This window comes from Myripristis murdjan, chromosome 18, assembly GCF_902150065.1.
Source record: "Myripristis murdjan chromosome 18, fMyrMur1.1, whole genome shotgun sequence".
NCBI lineage: Eukaryota > Metazoa > Chordata > Actinopteri > Holocentriformes > Holocentridae > Myripristis > Myripristis murdjan.
In genome coordinates this window covers 16,632,361-16,653,363 of record NC_043997.1, presented here as the reverse complement: position 1 = coordinate 16,653,363, position 21,003 = coordinate 16,632,361, and the positions used below count along the sequence as shown (strand labels likewise).

Here is a 21,003-nt window from a genome sequence, read left to right as displayed (position 1 = left end):
GCACATCAGCACAAAAGTCCATGCTATCGAACATGGGCCTATCTCACCTCTTACCTTTTTTTTTTTTTTTTTTTTTAACTTTTCATCCTGATTGGTCTAAATGGGGTGTGACAGTGGGCATAGCCTATCACAAAAAGGTGTTCCAGCACACGCTCCAGCAACAGAAATTAACCGTAAATCAACCACACACATAACTGTTAAATGTTTGAATTTATTAAACAGAAAAAACATGACCTTCAATTAAAGGCATGAAAAGCAGGAAGTGACATAAGTTTAATTTGAGAACTGCACAGTGTTGGTGGAGGTATGCACTCTATCTTGTTTATTTATTGTTTTTTTCTTTTTTTTTCCCTCTTTGCAGTGAATTCCACCATGTTGACTGTTTTTAAAAATAACCATGGGAGGCACACACACAAAAAACTCGCACACAAATCAACCTGTTTCATTATCAACAGGGATGTTTTCACCAAAGAAGCATTAATTGACCTTTTGTAATGAACTCTGCTGTGGCAGACTTACTTGGCACGCAGGTTTTTTTTTTTGTTTGTTTTTTGTTTTTGTTTTTTTCATAAGTTGGAACTGTCACATTGATGTCGACGCTGTCTGACTTTTAATGATTAAACACAGACACTGTCTGGGTTACCTCAGTTGGCTTCAAGTGACTGAAAAAGCAACTTCATTTCAATAAATTGGAAGATAAAGCCATCCAATTACATTTTGCTATATGCATTTAATAACTAAACAATTATTTTTGAGGGACTTGGCAGTTTTATTTGTACAAGCATTGCCTGCAGGCTCGATGTAGTGCTTAGTATTCATGTATGTTGAGGAATCATAGGCTGCATTTTCCTCTATCATCCAAGTTTTGGCTCTTGTTGAATGCCTAAAACCCCAAACCCTAAAAACATATCACTGTGGCTGTCCTGTGGTTCTTGACCGACATGTCTCACGCTCTGGTGATTTCCAGGGTTTTGTTCTCACTAACCCACTATCTTTCTTTCCTCTCCAGGAGTGGCCTTGTATATGTGTATGGGTCCAGAGGGCTACTGGGACCCCCAGGGACCTGACCTCAGCAACTGTACCTCTCCTTGGGTCAACCTCATCAGCCAGAAGGTACCCAGCTCTGCAATACAATACACCAAGATTTCTTTTTTTTAAAAAGTGCTGCTTTAAAGTGACACTACTCCAGTTTGGTTTGGAGGATGTTCTCTCTTCCTCTGATAAGAAATCAGCACACATTTCTTGTTTGCATACAATCACTCAAAGGATCATAAAAAAATAGCCTTCTGGACTTGGCATCAACTTTAAATGTTATTTTGATGTGCAAATTTGCTCAGGAGGAAGTGTTTCCATCCAAATGGTGTTCCTTTTTTGCCTTCTGTAATGAACATTTCCCACGTTTCATAATGAAAGCTGACACATCTGTTCAAACCGACAGTACTTGCAGCTTTATTCTCAACAGACGGCAGGTTTTGGGGGGTTTCCTCCTTGTTCTTTATCTTTCCTTAATTGGTCAATTAATACTATTGATTAGCCAAAGGCTCAATCCAGTAGAAGGTGTGCATGCACGTTTTTGTGTGTGTGTGAGTGTACGGTTTTGTGGTGAGTGGTGGTGCTTGAACATTAACTCCACAGCCCAAAAAGTGCCATGGATTGCTGTAGGGAAGAGCGAATTCCAACCACCTCCAATACTAAGGACTTGGTACAGTGGTTATTTGCATTCGTTAGTTTTCAAACCCTGAGGATTTGTTACTATGCAAAGCCCCATACGAAGCCTTCTGTGTTTAAATCTATAATGGAATTGAATTGAGAGAGAAGATGGTTATTGGAAGTGAGGAGCAGACTCCCTGTTTATGAATCGCAGGCAATGTTGAAAATGTTCTCTCAGAAACTCACAGGACCCTGAGGCATGCATGTTATAACACTTATGATCTACTCAGTGGTGTAAAGCTCAGCCCATTAAACAAACGGCAGTTTAGAAATATGGATGGAAAATGGCTATTGGGGAACAAAATAGAAGAGAGAGAAATCATCAGGTGCATTTCCATGCAGCACAATGCCATTTGAGTGGTGCAATAAAGATCGACTGTAGGCTGATGTTTGGAGATATTAACTACAGCAAAGCCATTTTGCTGAACTTAATATAGAGTCAATTCTACTTTTGCCATGCTGTTGCAAGAATTCAACATCCACTGTGTGACTATAATATAGAATATTGCCCATTAAAGTCTGCACAGAAACCTTGACTCACACTGGTACACATATTTTTACCCACTGTGACTTATAATGCAAGATTTTTAACAAAAGTGTTTTTTTAAGCAAATCATACATGAACACTGTGCCTGTCACTGTGGAGACAAGGGGCTTTTAATGAAGATCAACCTGTCAGAGTTTTGGGGATGCCAATCCGGCTCTTTTCTTTTTGGTAACATTTTATATTTTGAGCCTGTGTCCTGTATATGGCCGTGCTCATTATCCAATGGTGCGGAAGTCAAAGCAGGAACGGAAGAAGAAGCGAGGGACAAAACTAGCGAGAGTAAAAAAAAAAAAAAAAAGAGAGAGAAATGGCACCAGAGCAGCAAAGACGGAGAGAGAGCACATCCATTTAGCCTACATGCACAGGTCTCCTCATTAAGAGACGAGACCAGTGAGGGAAAAGAAGCAAACATCTCTCAAAGACATGTTCGCTTGCATACACCTCTTTGAAGACCAATTTGAGTGGTGTAATTGGTTTGACTAATAAACTTCCAGGAAATGATTGCGGGTGTTGCCAGAGTAAACCAAGTGAGTATCACCGCGGTCCTTCCCAAATAATCTACTAACCAAACGCAGGAGGCCATGGAGGCTCATCTCATTTCACCAGTCCCAAAGTTACAGTCTGGATGTAGCTGCCCTATGAAATACTGTGTTATAACAAGAGGTGTTGTGCATTAATTATAGCTGACTAGATACTGAAGTTTAAGTGAACAATTTACCCAAAATGAAAAAAAAAAATAGATTTTCCCATATATCTTAATACCACAGGCCTGGATTGGCATTCATTTGTGGGGCTTAAACCATCAAAACCGATTTCCTGCCAAAGAATACCAGCATACTGCATCTATTTGCTCCACAAACAAACAGCCCAAAACCTCACCAAATTGCACAGACACTATCGGGATGCATAGATGGACAAAATTACCTGACGTCCCCCTGTAACCCCATCCAAGTACGGCCACGTTGGTCTTTTTGGTGCACTTAAGTAAAAAATAATTTTTATCTCTGTATTCATCAGAGTCCTCCCTTGCCCAGTGAGCATTGTAGTAACTGTACACATGCATGACAAAAATTGGCGCCACACTTGAAACAGTTGGGTACAATCCTCAATTATTAGATAAAGCCCATTTATTCAATGGTTGGCCAGTAGTTACTTAAAAATCAAAAGCGAATCAAAGAAAAAATTAAACACCACCAACAAATGGTTGACATGAAGACTGCCTCTCCAACATCATTAACCCCCTGCTAAGTAGAGATGCACATTGTAATTTGAGAAGCCAGGAGACAGAATTGCGCAAACTACAAAGGAGAGGTTGGTGGGCAAACGGAGAGTCTCATTAGCCAATAAACAGAAGCCTGCATTACAAGAAGAGATATATAATTACATTTCGTTTCCTGTGTGAGTATGGTTAAGTAAACGCCTTGACTGCTGTAACACAACATGGCACACTGTTGTGTCTGAAGTTGGGTGGGGGGGGGGGATTTGTGCAGAGTAAAAGTAGTTATACACACAAGGAATCTGCTTCTGGAGAGCTGGGAAAAGAATAATATGAAAGAAATGCAGAAGATGGAAGAGGGACAAAGAAGTCAGTAAATCGAAGAGAGTGTGGGTGTGTTGGTATGCGTGAGAAGGAAAGAAAGGGAGATGGGTGGGAAAGAGGGAGGATGATGGAGGAGGGAAAGGTAAAAGGACACTCGTCAAAGGTTGGCCAAGTAATATGCAAAACAGCAAACACAACAAAACTTATTTCAGGCCTTAAGACAACAAAAAGGGAAATAGACTGGGAATCATCACTGATGGTTTTGCACAAATCCTCACCAGCGTCTGAGACACAGAAGTCACAGGCGCCTCCAAATGTAAGGTGAAATGAATATCAAACAGGCTCTCTGTGTATGACATACACACCTATTCCCCTAAGCTTCAGTGCTACCCATTAGTTTCATAATGGTGAAAGGCTATCTGGGGAAATGCTCTCAGTCGTTGATTTCATAATTGCTTCCGGATACAGTATTGGCCCTGGCGTGCTCTCAGCTGAGTACCACAGTAATTGCATGCAATATAGAGCAGCAATCGGGGAACATGTATAGGCTAAACAGAATTCATTGTAAGGCAGCTCACATTTGTATGTAGCAATTTGTCATATTTTCCAAATGTGGAATGTAGGATGTGAATAATGAGTTCATGCCACAACAAGGCAATTATGAGATATGAGGATTGTCTGGATTTTTGTACACTTCTAGTAGAGAATTTATTTCTTTTTTTCTTTTTTCTATTCTTGCGAACAGGACATCCAGGTGGCTCAATTGCAAAATTCAGTCAGCCTCTTTTTTTCTCTCTCCAAAAAAGTGAATTTCCTACTATCTTGTGTTTTTGTCATCATTCTCAGATTAAAGCCGGAGAGACAGCAGCAGTCATCGCCAGGGAGTTGGCAGAGCAGACAAAGAGCAACCTTCAGGCAGGAGACATCACCTACACAGTCAAGGCCATGGTTCAGCTGGTGGACCTCCTGGACGTGCAGCTGAGGAACCTCACCCCGGGTGGCAAAGACAGCGCGGCCCGGAGCCTCAATAAGGTAGTCGAGAGAAGAAATGGTTTTGTTATAAATATCATCTCATCTCCTTCGCTTATAACAAGTGATCTGAGTCAAGCTGACAGGCAGGATAAACATGACCTGCAGGGTTGCCAACCTATCGCTTTGCTTATCCGCATTGTTCACATCAGTCTTTGTGAAGGAGCACACGTAAAATTAGGAACGTTATAGAAAATTGATATTACACTATAGGGAGCGCCTAGAACATTTGTTCTAACGATGAGATTTCCAAAGTGGAGGCCTGCCAAATGACTTCAGTGCAGTCAAACCTGAACAGTAGGTATTCTTTTAATGATCCACTGTTCAGCCCAGCACTGTCAGATAAAATGATGTCCACCATTTTCCTGTGGTCTGGCGCATGCTAAAAACAGCCCCTCAATTGCAGTGGATAGCTCAGATACATCTCTTAGTCTAGTATCATGAATTATACTATCAGTTTTACTTTGATGTAGTTTGAAAAATGTTATTCACATGTCAGGCTCGTCAAAAGCACTACATTTGCACCACTTGATTCTTACTAATGGGACAAGGAAATAGATTTCAGTGGGCTGGATCTAAGCTGTGGGAGTGCAGAGTTTTTCTTTTTTTTTTTTTTTTTTTTTTTTTTGCTGAACCCAGAGCTAATGCAATTATTCCCCAATTCACAGCCGGGCACACTAAGGGGCACTCAGGCAAGGCAAGCTAAAATAATACTTTCTGTCTGCTGAGCAGTCGACAGAAAAGCAAACATCAGTGAAATTCAAAATGTCAGCCGTTAATTTGTTGGAGCGGCTTCACTTGTAGTGGAACATGAACACCTGTTCCCAGATAGCTTTTTCGTCCGATTTTTATTTCACTGCTGCAGCAGACCCAGATGTCCCCATTGAGATTTTAGTGCCAGTTTTCTCCATTGGAGAGGGAGGCAGTAAAGATGGCCAAAAGGGCTCAGAAGGGAATGTGATGAGCAAATTCGCATTGAGGAGCAACTAGAGTTTATAATACCTCTTGAAAAAAAGGTTTCCAATAAAACAGCACTCAAGTGATAAACAACTGTTGTAGTCTTCATTTTCTCTTGTAATGATAATACTTAAGGTGGAAATCTGGCAAAGAAAAAAGATTCAGCAGGATTGCAGGAAATGACAAGACCTCTATACCCAGCTTGACTTTTGATATTTTATCATTCTCTGTGTCTTGATATATATTCCACGTTTGCTCCATAGCTCACGGAGCACCTATGTGAAAAAAAATGGCTCTCCAGTTTTCCCTTGTGTTCGACTGCCTTTGCCAGTCACAGACCTCCCCAAGGAAATGCAGAAGTCCACAGAACTCTTCTTGTCTCCTCTGGCAGTGGCTGTTTACCTCCTGAGTTCAATCATTTTGACACAATCTGCAAAGAGCTAAGCGAATTAAAGATTTCTTTGATAGCGAAGCACAATGCTCTCCGCCAGCAGACAAAGAGAGGATTGAGTTGGCAAACGGCAAGATCCGTGCCGTTTTCATGATCAAAGGGGAGCTGGCTAACGGTACTAACGGGACCACTTCCAGGAGAGTGGGCTGTGATGTAGAGCAAGAGGCTCCTTTATGGGGAAATAGTACTCTTTGGAGCTAATCTGCTTGGGCATTAGCATGGTACCACAACCTAGCCGTTAAGCCACTCAGTAGCTTTATTGGCTACCCTGATTATTCCTGAAACGATGACGTAACTTTTGCAGAGCTCATATAAGATTATGCATTCTCTGTGCGGCGCGAACAGCACTTCCCGAGTTCACCGAATTGACCTGCAAATGTCAGTCGGTCTCAGGTATGCTAAACTGTTTTTAGCATTAGCTCTCCCTCCGTGGTGACAGAGGTTTCTAGGTTAAATAGTTCTGCTTAGTTCCCACCCCGTTACTCAAAGGAAAAAAAAACCCTGTAACCTTGAAACTACACTTTAAAGAGTAACAATGTCTCACAGGCCTATTCCCACTTGGCTTGTGTGTCTCATTTCGGTGCTAATTAACACAAGAGTCTCTATGCTATTTTTCCAAGAAAGGACATAATTAATGTATATGCTGCTTTTTGCACAGTTTATGTAAAATGAGCATTTAATTTGTAAGTGTGAGGTGTTTTTTTCTTCTCTCTCTCTCTCTCTCTCTCTCTCTCTCTCTCTCTCTCTCTCTCTCTCTCTCTCTCTCTCTCTCTCTCTCTCTCTCTCTCTCTCTCTCTCTCTCTCTGTAATCTGCATTTCAGGCTACAGGAATTGTTTGAGTTGTTGACCTTTTGCTAACTCTTACATTTTTCCTTGGGTTTGCAGCTGCAGAAAAGAGAGCGCTCTTGCCGGTTTTATGTGCAGGTATTTGGACCAGATTCTCCTCATTGTGATGTAGTGACACCTTTTATCATTTACCCCTTCACCATGATGTTTGAAGTTTGACCCTTTGAGGGGAAAAAGTTGCCGAGACAACATGTAATGCCTTGAAAAACAAAGGGTGAAATTTCATTGCCATCATATTCATATTGTATCCAATGGATTACCATCAATTGACTACCCATTCACTAATCACATGACATCATTTTCCTTTGCATGCAGTGTACAGTGATGTTGTCTTACTCCTTAAATGTCCCGAGCATGTGGTTGTGATGGAGCATTAATATAAACATAAAGGCCACCCTTTATTCGGATAGTCCAATATTGATATTCGGATTCCTATCAGGTGAATAACTGCAGATCTTGGGGTCAGAGTTTAGCTAAAATGGGGCCAAAGTTTAGCAAAGGTCAGAGTTGAGGATTATATACCATAGTCTGTGCAGATGCACCCAATAGTCAGGCGAATATCTGCTTTTTATTGCCTGAACCTTAAATAAGAGTCAACATTGGACTATGCATATAAAGTGGTACTAAACAAGAATTCCTATACACCAGATACTCAAGAGTCTCAATCATTTTAAAGACCACTGGCACACTCAAAACTATCACTCTAATTGACGTCCATTGTTTTCCACCGAAGCAACCCCCCCACAATTGGGTAGCAATTGTCAACAATGTAGCTCTTGGGCATTTTAGTCTGTGTCACACTCCTAGATTTCTGAGCAAAGAGATACGCTCAGGAGCCAAAGAAATGACCTCATTATACCAGCACATCGAAACTAAGTACTAAGTCAGCCAAAGTCATGGGGTGTTATGATTGTCCCGGATGCATAATGCATATGTGTCCCAATTTATCGAGGGTTCTCTCCCTTACTACTCAGCTATTTTTCGGGCTACTGAGTGATTTTGTTATCCCTGGGTTGCCATTTAGCTGTCATCAGAATCACTGCTACCTTGAGATCTGCAGAATAAGTTGACATCCCTATCTTCCTTACAGATGGCTTCCATAAAGCTTCACATTAGAGCCAGATGTTGTCTTATATATATATATGCTCTGCAGCGTGTGCGTTCAGCAACAGATATTTTGCTTTGATTCCTCTGAGGCATGTCGGCAGTCGCTTAAATATGTATAGTCCTGATTGCGCAAATGGCATTGAAAAGGAATGCACGTCTGCGTATGGCTGAGTGTTTGCTGTGCATATGGGTTTGTAGTTTTGAGAGTTTCCAAACTGCCATTGTTGATAGCATGCAAACCACAAGATAAAGACTTCATGCCAAAATGATTTACTTCAGAAAAAAAGAAAAAAGGAGAAAAGGGGTTTCATGAACGGTAACAATATTCCATGGTGGGTTATGCCAGCAGTCTTCTGTACAACAACTGTTTTATATTGATTGAGATATCATTTGAAAGCGCAGAGTTTTTGTATGCATGACAGTGGTGTATTGTACAGGATGTGCACATGATTGTATGTGCACAACTGTTGAACTGTACACCCCCTTATGTTTGTCAGCGGGTTGACAGACTCAAACAAGAGTGAAGTGCTTTTGCTTGACGAATCGGCATAATGTAGCAACATCTGTCAGCTTTGGTAAACACGGGCATTGACTGCACATGCTGCCAGGCTTTGAGGGACTTTCATTGATTAGGGAAATCGGGCAGCGTTTTCTCCAACAGGCTCCCGGTGGTCGACATAAGTGGGATTAGCACAGAAATACCAGGCAAACACAAGGTGCACCTGCCTCTCCTCTCTCTCTCTGGATGGAGACCGCGCTCGGTGCCATGAGCAGTCAGCGCCAACACTTTGGGAAAGGGCATTATGATAAAAAGCCAATGTCACACCAGCATGTGTGGGCGGCGAGATGTATAAAGGCAGAAGGGGCAGATGAAAATAGAAATCTACCCCACTTTGATTGCTTTGGACAGATTTGCTACTGGGGGCACGTTAATGTGTGTTAATGTGCGTTATTAAGATCAGTGATAGGGTATGTGGCAGCAACAGAAGCCCCAACAGTTAATTGGCATTTTGTAGGCCAGAGCAGGTGGTTGCTCACTAATGGAGATGAGGAGAGAGCCTTGTCATCTTGATTGAAGGCGTCCATCTTGTTTAGTCGGGAGTGGATGACGCGTCCGTTCACCTGCTGCCGGGTCTGTCTCCATTTAGGATCATCAGGGACTTTGAATACAAAGAGCTTTGTTATTGCATCTCAATTGCACATTCCTGCACAGTTTAACCTGTTGCAATCTCAGTGCCGCAGGTGATCCTGTGCAGAGGAAAGACTGAACAGTTCTGACTTCTACTCTACTTTTTTTTTTTTTTTAGCTGTTTATAAACAGTTATATCTGTTACACGTCAAAGCCGGTTTCATCCCACTGAAAGGGATTTGACTGTGATAAGTGTACAAAGATGCTAATGATCAACTCCCTATGCTCTCCATTTCCCCTGCAGGAATGTTTCTCTGTAGTAGATACATGAAAGGCCCGTGCCCTTTGATTTTGAACAAACATGATAAAACTAACGCCCGGCCTTCTGTGCCTTTTGGTCATATTAATGGAAGCTTGTTTATGTGCAGTGACATTATGGTCCACCAATTACAGTGATTATGTCCACATTGCGCCAACGTAACGTAAAATGCCCAGGCTCAAAATGGTCGATACCTCTGGCATTTCTATCATTTGCAAGCGAGTTACACGTTGAGCTATGGGACTTATTTTGCTCTACGAATTCCCCTTCTCCCACACACACTGAGCAAATCTTGTTATAAAAGACGAAAATAGTGTCTCTTGCCTCAGTAGGGGCCAAGTGACTATGACTTTGCCAGATACAGGGAGGATATTGGGCTCTGACCCCTCATTAAAATGACACCTTGCATGCAAGGATGACCAGTGGGAGTGTTACAGGACGGGGCATCCTTAGAGCAGGCGAAATGGAAGGGGAGGCTCCTTGTTCGTGACTGTAACGAGATTATTAAAAAAAAAAAATTCGGTGATCAACTTGTTGAAAGATGAGAATGACCACATGCTCATAAAAATGGGCCATTTCCCTCCCTATCTCCCCTGCAATGTAAAAACCTACGCATGACTGAGCTGCATGAGCCATTTCTGTTAACAGTGGAGAGTGTGCAACGATCACATAAGCTTTCAGTGGAAAAACTATGGCTACCTGCTAGAGCACCACGAACTTTGGTTTAATGGTGTGTCGTTTATGCTGTGGCTGAGATTATTCATATCAAACAGACATGATATGGCTAGAAAGTGACACGGAGCAGAGATAAAAAGGCAGGGAAAGAAGATGCAACAGCTTCGTCTGCACCAAGTGACATTAAATTAGACAGGACAGAGAGTGCGAGACACCCCACCTTGTTTGTGCTCCTTTTTTTCTGGCTGGTGATGAGCCCTCACTGTCAATGAGAGAAAACATGCGAGAAACGAAGAGGAAGTAAGAGAAATGAGGGCCACAAACTGTTTCCACTGACAACGCCAGGCAGCAAGCGAGCCAGAGGGGAGGAGGGAGAACGGCCTCAGCCAGAATCAATTTCCCAGACCCCGAGTTCATTTCATCAATCAGCGCACAGATACACACACACACACACACACACACACACACACTATGGGTTGACTTGGAAGAGTGCCAAGCTCACACTAATATCCACCTCTCCCTTCCTTCCTCCTCCATCGGTATAAATGGCCCATGCAATGCAGCTTTTCTCGCCCAGTCATCATCCTTGTCCTAACTGGAACATTCCAGCATTGAGGCAAGTCGACAATTAGCATTTCCTTATGTACTAGAAATGAGACTATAGGTTTTCCTGCTTGGTTGGAGTCTTTCAACATAAGGAAGTAAGGTCAAAAAGGGAAGAAAAAAAAACAAAAATACTGATTCTGGTTTGGCATTTGCAGACGTGGAGTGAGCTGGCACATATGACAGATGGATTAGCCGTGTGCTAACAGTAATCAAATAGCAGTAAGTCACTATTACCTCTGTATTACAAAGGCACGCAGACCATGGTGATGGTAGCTGAGTCCTGCTTGGCTGCGTTCCTCTTGCTCCTGATTCCAGCTGAGTTTGGAAATGAGGTTCTGCTGTCATGAAATTTCAGTGTCTCAAAATGTTAATAATGTCCCCCGTGCGCAAAAACAAAACAAAACAAAAATGTAGAGAAACAAGTTCCCCCATCACAAAACGAAAGAGGAAAATACAGTGCAAACACAAATAGAAATAGGCAGCGCTTTTGCATTGAAATAGTACAGCGGAAAGTGAGGGCGTGGGGGCCGGGGTGGTGGATGAATCCGCCTTCTAACTTCTGGCAGCCCTCGCTCAAGTCGTGCCAAGCAGTTTTATATCACGAGTAAACTTTGCATTTTCAACACAAGTTTACATAGCATAACAAAAACCTTCCCCCATGTCACAATCAAAATGTTTGAGCTGTCTAACCATGTTTGTCAGATGTAAAATAAACAGCTTCTTTCTGCATTCAGGTACCTCGGCTCGAAATGATTCATCTTCCTTTTGTGGGGGCAAGCTTTTACCGTGTTTTCTAATTGCCTAACCTCAACTCTGACCTTTACTTCAGTTATTTACTTGCCTAAACTTTATTTTAGCTAACCTTTTCAAGAGACGAGCACTGGAAATGGCATGTCTAATTTGTGCCATTGTCACATAATCCTTTTGTGGTGGAGGAGTGTAATCTTCACATTATTTGTGTCCACAACACTTTCAGTGGGTTTCAAAGTACATGATCATTTAGCAGTTTTTTTGTCCTGTTCTTTTTTAGAAAGTGGTGGGATAATGTTAATATATGTGTGTGTGCATGTGAATCCAGAGAGACAACACCTAGTTAGACTTGGAGCTCTAGCTGTATCCTTACACAAGTTTATCAGAAATGTACTAGAAACATTAGAGAGACCATTTGCTCACCATAATTTTGCACTTGCTGAAAGGTCTAGTTTTGCCTCATATGTATACTTGGATGAAAGTTTTTTTATAGCTTGTCTCACTTCACTCCCTCACAGTGTGAGGCTGTATTTGTCTGCATTATTAGCAGTTGACTGTAAATCTCCCATCATGTGTACTTGCGCCTAGTGTGAGCCCCCAGTCTTGCTATGACACGGTCGCCCCCACTGTTCATGTATGTAGCCTCTAATTAGGCTAATATTTTTCAACTGCTATATTTACCCACACATTTGCATACTGCACTGCACAGACTGCAGCAAAGTCTTAAAGGCAAATGGGAAATTACTATTATGCAAAACAGTTAGACATACTGTTGCTATCTATTCCTGAAAATGTATTTGCTTATAGAGAATTAGATGGTATTGTAGATTGACTGCAATGAAGGGTGCAAGTACACCGCATGCATTCCTTTATTTAAAAAAAAAAAAAAAACATCTTTTATGTTTCTCTGACTTTTTTATATTCATTCTTATATTCAGTGTTTTTTTCTGTTTCTTTATTATGTGATCAAACAGAATAGGTGTGCAATCAAAAAAATAGACTTCAATGAAAAACTAATGACAGATACAATCAAAAATGTTTTCTTGCAAGTAAAATAAATTTGTGATTAAAACACGAATCCAAAAGTTTTGTTTGCGAATATAAAAGTTATTATTATTATTATTATTATTTTTTTTTTTTTTGGCAAATCCAACACTTTTGTCTGCTGTTGAGCTGAATCTCATGGGTGGGACTTTCACTAAAAGATGAAAGACACGTCTCTAATTGGCCAGTGTAGGTCAGAGTGATAACTTGGCAACATCCACAATTATAGTGTAACAGTATTACTGCCACCCTCTGGATAGGAGTGTGGATTAAAACAGCTACTGATACTGTTACATTATAAAAGTGGATGAAAAGGTTTTTACATTAATGTAAATACCTTCACATGTAATACATGTAACTAAATGTATCTACACATACATCACCCTGACATCCACACGACGACTTTCCACTGTGCTGTTTCATTGCCAAATTCCTGTCGCAGTCACATGAACTGCCTCCTGTTGTAACTACGTCCCAATTTTCCTCATATAAGAGGCTAACTTAAATGTAGGTACTTGTTGTGTGCAATCTTCTGCCCCTTTTCATTGAGTATGTGCCAGCGCACAACCAAAAAGCCATAAACAAGGCACGATCTGTGTCCTGCTGCTTTTGGCAGGTTGGTCATTTTTCAAGTTGAAATTAATCCACATCTCGTATTCATCTAATTCTCTTAACCACATAAGTGGATAATTTCATTGGCTCCACCATGAGCATTATGTCTCCAGATCAAGAAGATAAACTTGATTGTAATTGTATTCTCTGGCTTGAGTGGGGCAAAATTAATGCATTGTATGCATACTAATCATGATGATGAATACTTTGCTTTACGATGAATGAACATTTCCTATTGCCCAAATAATGCACAATGAATGAAAGTCAAACTCATTTTTTCTGGTCTGTTCATCTTGTAAACCCTCCAAGAACCGGTAAAAAAAACTGATCTCCACCCCCATATTGTTTAGTTATATTTTTTAATATACCCTCTGCTCTCCATTGTTTTTCACTCTCATGTTTATCTGGTACTGATTGCATATTCTTGCTTCATTATGTTTTTGGCCTATCACTCTGGGCTTTACAAGGTGCCCTTCCACCTTCTTCTTTGCTGTTTATTCCGTGTTTTAGAGCAGCCTCCTCTGCAGGTCCAGCAATCCAGAACCATAACCATTATATCACCATTTTAAGAAGTGGTGAAAACCTAGCAGTGGTTAAAAAAAAGAAAGAAAGAAAGAAAAAAAAAAAAAAAAAAAAAATATATATATATATATATATATGTCAGTGCCTGAAGAAAAAGAGCTCCTTAATTGAGAGTGAATCAACCTCTGCCTCTAGCTGAATGTCAAAAGGTGCGATTGGAGATTGGCTGCAGATAATGAATAATTACATCAAAGTTGGTAGGCTGCCTGCTTATGTGTGTGTGTGTGTGTGTGTGTGTGTGTGTGTGTGTGTGTGTGTGTGCGTGTGTGTGTGTGTGTGTGTGTGTGTGTGTGTGTGTTCGCACCCACATATATGTGTGGATGTTTACTGTGTTGTCTGTGAGAGTGTGTGGGCATCCTCCGATGTTTCTGTGTGTGTATGTTTCTGTGTTTTAGCAGGTGCAGTGGTGTATGCACATGTCTATGAGTGTTTGCTTGCATGGGTCGATGCTGTTGTGTGGGGGTGTGGGTGTGTGTGTGGGGAGTGGGGAGGGGCTCGGTGCGTGTGCAGCCCATGCATCGTGTGAGGAAAAGCCAGCTGGTGCTATTTCAGATTCTCCTCATCTCCACTAATGTCACTGATTTGAATACAGTCACTCATATCCTCTTGTTTCACCTGTTCTCACCATCAGGTTGATTTTAAACTATGAAACTAACATAAAGCCTATCATGTTAAGGTAATTTTTAGTTCTGTTACACTTATGTTTTAATGAACGGAAAGTCTAATAATTGCTTGTTTTGATTGCTCAAAAGGCATTTGATATATTCAAGCAACCAAGATGTGATTTCTCCATCTCCTTTGGTTTTATCCCCTGCTGTTACAGAGTCATTCTGAAACTCTTATTCCCTTTCATAGTCCATTGATCAAAAAGGGAATCTAACCGCAGGGTTCACACTGAAGTATTGCTGTATACCACATTAGAGGAGCTCTCTCTGCCCGACATGAATGGCTTGGTCCCCCCCCCTGCCCATTTCCTATTTTTGAGATGCACTTGCAATAGACTGTGGCTTCCATCTTGAAGGTGTGATGAGGGTGTGTAAATTGGCTTTTGAAGAAGTGGGATGTATCAAAGGGTGGATATCTGAGGGGTGTGATTTCCTTAAAATATGAATTATTCTTTATCAGACTTTTATCTTTATACGCCTTTGCTCTGTGGAGCGTGGAAATGTTGCCATTATTAGCTGTGCAATGAAACGCCTAAAATTATGTGTTTGACCACCTAATGGCTTAGCAATTGCTTCCTTTTTCATGGCATTCAGGCTCATTTTGCTCTGTTGGAGCAGTGGTACAGGGAATGAATGGCTTTGCTTGACCAATTAGTATTCCATTCATAAATCTTGCCATTGGCATTTTTAAATCTTTAATGGCTCTCAGTTTTTCATCTTGTCTCGCGAATGTTCTCGTTTCTCCCTATCTTACCAGCATCCGCATTGTTGCATTGGAAGATTAAAAAAAGATTAAAGAAGGCATAATAGTGGTTAGCTACTATTAATATGCAAGAAAGAAATCATCTGAATGTTTGCCAAGAGTTGCTACCAGCAAAAACCTTGTACAACCATCGGCTTCTGAACTGAATTTGACAACGTTGTGGTATTTATTGTGGTGCTTTTGTGCATTGGGATTATCTGCAAGGAAGAACATTTATCACACCAATTAAAGACTGTTGCCTCAAGTCATGTAAGCATTGGCCTCTAGTCTTGTAAGCATTGGCTGTGATTCATTTCCATGATTAATTCTTCTTCCAGATAAAAAGACATAGCAACAAAGCAGCCTAACAACATATTAAATGTCTTTGCAGGTGTTGCTGCTGTTGGATGCCATCCTGTGTCCAAAAGCACGACATTATGAGAAATTGTGAAACGCGTCCTGAAAATAGCTCTCAAGATCACTAAGGAACTTGAACTCTCTATTCAAATAAAAAAGAGTAAAAGGAGAAAACCGCTTCATGCTTCTTCCTCGCACAATCCCACAGGATTGTGTGATTAGTTTTTCATTTCAGAACTGTCTTTGATCCTCTCTCACTCATACCATTTACCAAATCACCATGTCAAACAACACCGGTCCCAAGCCAGCACAGCTTACTAAATTGATGATTTGGATTCCCCAGGCCATGGTGGAGACGGTCAACAATCTGCTGCAGCCCCAGGCCCAGGCAGCATGGAGGGAACTGAGTACAGGGGAGCAGCTGAGGGCAGCCACCATGTTGCTAGACACGGTGGAGCAAGGGGCTTTTGTCCTCGCCGACAACCTGCTCAAGACCGACATTGTGCAGGAGAACACCGACAACATCCGTGAGTATATGCTAAGGGCCTTTCAGCTGTGTACTTTCCAGCGCAAATGGGCGTAAACACGTGCAAAGAGAGATGTTTTATCTGATTCTCACGAGACGGAGATTGTAATCGGATATTCTGCCGGCTTGTGAAATGTTTACTTAAAGAAGGGGTTTGCGTCAGCAAATCTGATTAAATGTGTTGGTTTCTATCTTTGTCAAAGATGATGACAATCAACACATAATGACAACAAGCAACGTACGCTCTACAGTAATTAGCTTTTTATGCCTGTATGAGTAAACCAACTTGAACACAATTAAATACATTAGTTCCCAGGCTGCTTTGTAGCAGATTTTAGCCTGAGTGGGAAAAATCGGTTTTGTTGAATATGAACATATACATTTAAAACCAGACATAAAGCTGTAGGTCTGAGGGCTCTTTTCTCCATAGCGGTATCGCTGTGAAGCAACTTAGTGTCTCTGGCTTGCATGTATTGTATGGGGGTACAGAGGTCATCACATAGCTATTGATCCAGGGCACTCGCATATTGACAGCAAAGCTCTTGAGACTTCGGAACAAGAGGGAAGGTCACTGGGTAAATGTTCACCGCCTCATAGGAGGTCTCATTTGGGAGGATTGCTGATGGGTGACCCCCTCCGTGGGCCGTCACCTACAATCGTGCTTACAGTTATCTGCATGCATAAATCTCTAGCAGTGGTTTACTCACGCAAATCAGGGATCAGCGCTCATTTCTTTCAGTTTATGAATGTCAGCTGAGTACAGACACCGGAGCGTCGAGCCTCACCACTTCCTCTTTTAGTCCTCAGCTGTCAGTTTCTGTATAAAACATCTATCTACATCTAAATCTTTGCCTGTCTCAATTTCTTCCCCATGGTGTCTAGGGTATGAAAAGGAAGAGATTTTGATGACACAAATGCTTTTCATAACTGGATACATATGTTCTTGAAAAGTAGACTTAAGTAAATCAGCAGTTTATATTTCCAGCCATTTCCTGAACATAATTTTAAAGATTTTTTTTTTTTTTTTTTTTTTTTTTTTTTGCAAATGGCAGGCACTGATGCATAGGAATTAGGGGGGAAAAAATAATGTTGTTATGTATCGCCCTCCTCTCTGAACGGGTGGGATTTTTTTCCTGCTACCATGGCAACCTAAAAATATAGGTCTACCGACTTGAAAGGAAGCAAGTGTAAGGAGAATTAATAAAATGGATTTTATTGTATCTGGCACACAATTCATCGGGGTATTAAAGAGATTCTGGGCCCGTTTGGAGGGGGAATGGAACAATCCCTACACTACTCGAATGAGATTTTATAGCGTATAGTGGTAGCCAGGTGAATCATGTGATAGTGACAGGTTTACTAGGCCTTATCTCTCTGTTTGCTCTTTCTTGTGTCTTAGCCATTTGGCTTTGTTGGTTTCTGCAGTCCCTCCTGCCGTCCTCGCTGGTTAAATGAGGATGAGGAGACCTATAAAATCATTAGTTACCACTGCGCCAGATGAACGATCTCTCACAGGGAATTAACACGTAGATTGAAGTGTTTTATGTGCGCAGCTGTAGTTGTAGGTGGCACCCTCTGCACCTGTTAATATGTGGTTATTTTTCTGTGTTGAGGGAGTCCATTTTCTTATTGTTAAGTGAAGTCATGAGCTGCCTGGAAGCGTACTCCAAATGCTCGCTCCAATTTTAGGCTCAAGCCGATAATGAGATCTATTTTCTGCGCTTTCAAAGAAAAAGGATATTTCGTTACCCATTGTGTCTGTGTTTGTGTTTACACGTCACAATGCATGCGCTTGTCTGGGCTTTTGCCTGTGTGCATGTGCTTCACTCTTTTCACGATAATCTTATGAACAGATTTCCACCGATTAGTGTGTTATTTAAACCAGCTTTGAAGGTATAGCCTTTGGGTGCAACAACTTATATATTACAAAGGAAATTCCCTAAAGCCCGTCTTAAGCTCTTTTACACAACCAAACAGGGTAGAGAGGGAGAAAAAAGTGCTCCCTTGATTCAAAAGCCAGGCCTGGAATCGTGGGAATTGTGTGCTATCTGGGTTGTTGTCTTAGCTACGTTGAATAGGAATGCATCACCCAAAACCACTTGCATTTGCAAAAATGCAAAAGAATGGGAATGCAAAGGTTTTTGTTTCTAAAGAGAAAGCATGGGAAAAAACCCTGGATGTGAGTGTAGCTACATGGGGAGGATTAAATGTGGCCTCTTTGTAGCTTTTTGTGGGCACTAACCTTGATATCAAAGTCAAAGTCGTCATAGTCCACTGACATCAAATCATCTAGTTGATCATGTTACCAGCCGTATGAAGTTTCCATTTCTCACCCTTAATAATGCAGTATTTCAAGTTCAACTTCAGAATCTCCAGTCTACAATTCACCATTCCTTGTGGATCCTAACATTAATGCATCTTTTATTTATTTACTGCATGTGTGCACCAGTGAATCCACTGATTCATCCCAGTGGTTTGGGAATCACGTGACATTTAGGAATACCCAGACTTCATATGGGTCACCATTACTCGTGAGTGGAGTGCACTCGACTGCCTTATTAAACTGAATTGTATCATACCATAATAACTTTGATAGAATGAGCTTTTTATTTCAGCCAGGCTCCTATCAGCAGCTCATTTTCCTCTGCTGTATGATGCCAGAGTCTTTGAACCATAAATTAGGAGCTTGCCTCAGACACAACAGCTGTTGAGCTGCCACAGAAGCAACCTCGTCTTCCTTCCTCATTTGTCTCTATCTCCTCCATGTATCATTTGCTCTCTCGGCTGTTCTCGAGAGAAGGATTCCTTGAAATCAAGCCCTCTTTTTTCGGGGGGCAGAGTATCTGCTTTTACAATTGAGAGGGAAATTACAAAGCGTGCCACCACTTTCTTTGTGTTTACACCCCAACAGTTGATGCTCACTCTATAAAGCAGCCCTATAGCAACAGTGCAGCCCCCATGTACACAGATCAGAGAGCCGAGAAGGAGGCAGTCCTTCAAAGCCATGCGCATCAAGAAAAGATGTACTTCATTTAACACTCCCAGGGCCTGTACTGATTAATAAAATCAATTGCATCCGAAGAATAGGTCTTTGAATTGAAGAGGGACGTGGCAATCTATTTGAAGTTTACATATGCACGGAAAGGTGAAGTGCAAGGTCTAGAAAGCAGCTTTAATCAAATAGCTCTTATATTGCAAGTAGCGGCGTTATTGCATTTCTACCCCTCAGATGGTTGCCATTCATCGTGTTGAAAGCATGTTTTAAAGTTGTTGTCAATGAAGTGGAGGGGTGCGGGGGTTACCGTACAAAGTCCAAGACCACAGCTGAATTATTGTATATTGCTGTTGTTCTGAGATCCCCTGAGCATACAGCGCCCTTTGTTTATCCTCATGGTTATTTTTCCAAGGCAGTGGCTTGTGTCTCATAAAAATCCAATTTATTGACTGTGCTTCTGAATGTTGTCTTGCTTGGGTTTGTTTTGTGCGCTTGCAGAACTGGAAGTAGCCAGGATGAGTACCGATGGAAACCTGCCGGACCTGAAGTTTCCACAAACGGGAGGGCAGGGGAATTCCATCCATCTGTCTGCAAACACATTGAAACAGCATGGAAGAAATGGTGAGAAGTGGAACTCTTAAATAAACTTTGATTGATTTGTCTGGTAGTGTTGAAGCAAAGAGGTTCTGGTGTGTGCAATGTTCAGGTTTCTGATAGAAGAGAAATTTAAGTCCAAATCTGAGCGAGGTAAAATGAACATATGTGCAACATTTTTTGGCATTAACGATGTCGTGTAATTAATGAAAATGGCTGAAAGGTTTTCTCTGGCATGGATGTCACATTTAAGGGGAAATGTGTCGGTTTCGTGAGGATTTCATTACAGTCACGCTCGTGAATAACTTTCAATTTGCTGCACAAATCCTTTGTTGGACTGCGTATAAAGCACGGGGGTTCTTTCTGCAGACTTCAAATGGGAGAGGGGAGGGCTCTAGCTGTGGGATTAGTTACATTCAAGCACTACCTCTAAACTGTAAATGAGGCAGTTATACACAATGCATGGCTATCTTCAGGAGGAACGCAGCCCCATTTTTAGACTTTATTATCAGCTCATGCAAATCAGAATCGACTCAAGCTGAGCTCACTGCCTCTCAGCTGGATGACTAAGTCCATGTCCAGCCGTGCCCAGGCAGATCATTATAGCAGGGTGGCTGATATTTCCTCGTCATCCAGTGCTGTAGAGCCCAAATTGTTTTCTTTTCATCTGAGTGAGTGATCTCAGTCACGGCAGGAGGGATCTTTCTTTCATATCAGTGCTCAAAAGTGAGACGGCAGGAGGGGACAGGAATGTGAATGAGAGAGGGAGAGAGACAGAGAAGGAAATGAGTAACAAAAAAATGGCTGCCTTTGTCAGAGCCAACACAGGAGTGGTAATCACATTTTCAAGGATGCCGAATTAAGATAACTTTCTGCTGGTATACCGAAGTTTTCTCGCTTTTCGATTTTTATCATGGAAGAGCTGTGGCAACCTTGACAAGTTCACATTTTGACTATTTTTTTTTTTAGATGTAGTGGGTATACAGTCACTACTTTCTGTTGTCAAATTGAAAGTTTCTTGCAGTTATCTTTCCAGCACTGCTGAAAGTGCAAAAGTGCAAAGGTCCCTGTATCTTCATGGGTTATAAAATCTATAGTTTGGGCTGTAAACCGCACTTGGAGAAAAGAAGTGTACAATGTTAAAAAAAAAAAAAAAAAAAATTGACATCATTGCAACATTATAGTGTCACATATTTATGTTCAGTTGTGAAAGACTGCAG

The 21,003-nt window shown here is 41.4% G+C and overlaps 1 protein-coding gene across 4 annotated transcripts in view; it reads left to right on the top strand.

The window, feature by feature from the left end:
• Positions 1-21,003, top strand: part of LOC115376785 (adhesion G protein-coupled receptor L3) — a 209,142-nt gene that overhangs the window by 140,333 nt on the left and 47,806 nt on the right. For all 4 annotated transcript variants that reach the window (XM_030076553.1, XM_030076550.1, XM_030076549.1 and 1 more), the window contains 4 exons: positions 1,010-1,113; positions 4,644-4,829; positions 16,012-16,195; positions 19,688-19,810. In XM_030076553.1, coding sequence (XP_029932413.1) covers positions 1,010-1,113; positions 4,644-4,829; positions 16,012-16,195; positions 19,688-19,810 — 597 coding nt within the window. The remainder of the gene's footprint in view (positions 1-1,009; positions 1,114-4,643; positions 4,830-16,011; positions 16,196-19,687; positions 19,811-21,003) is intronic.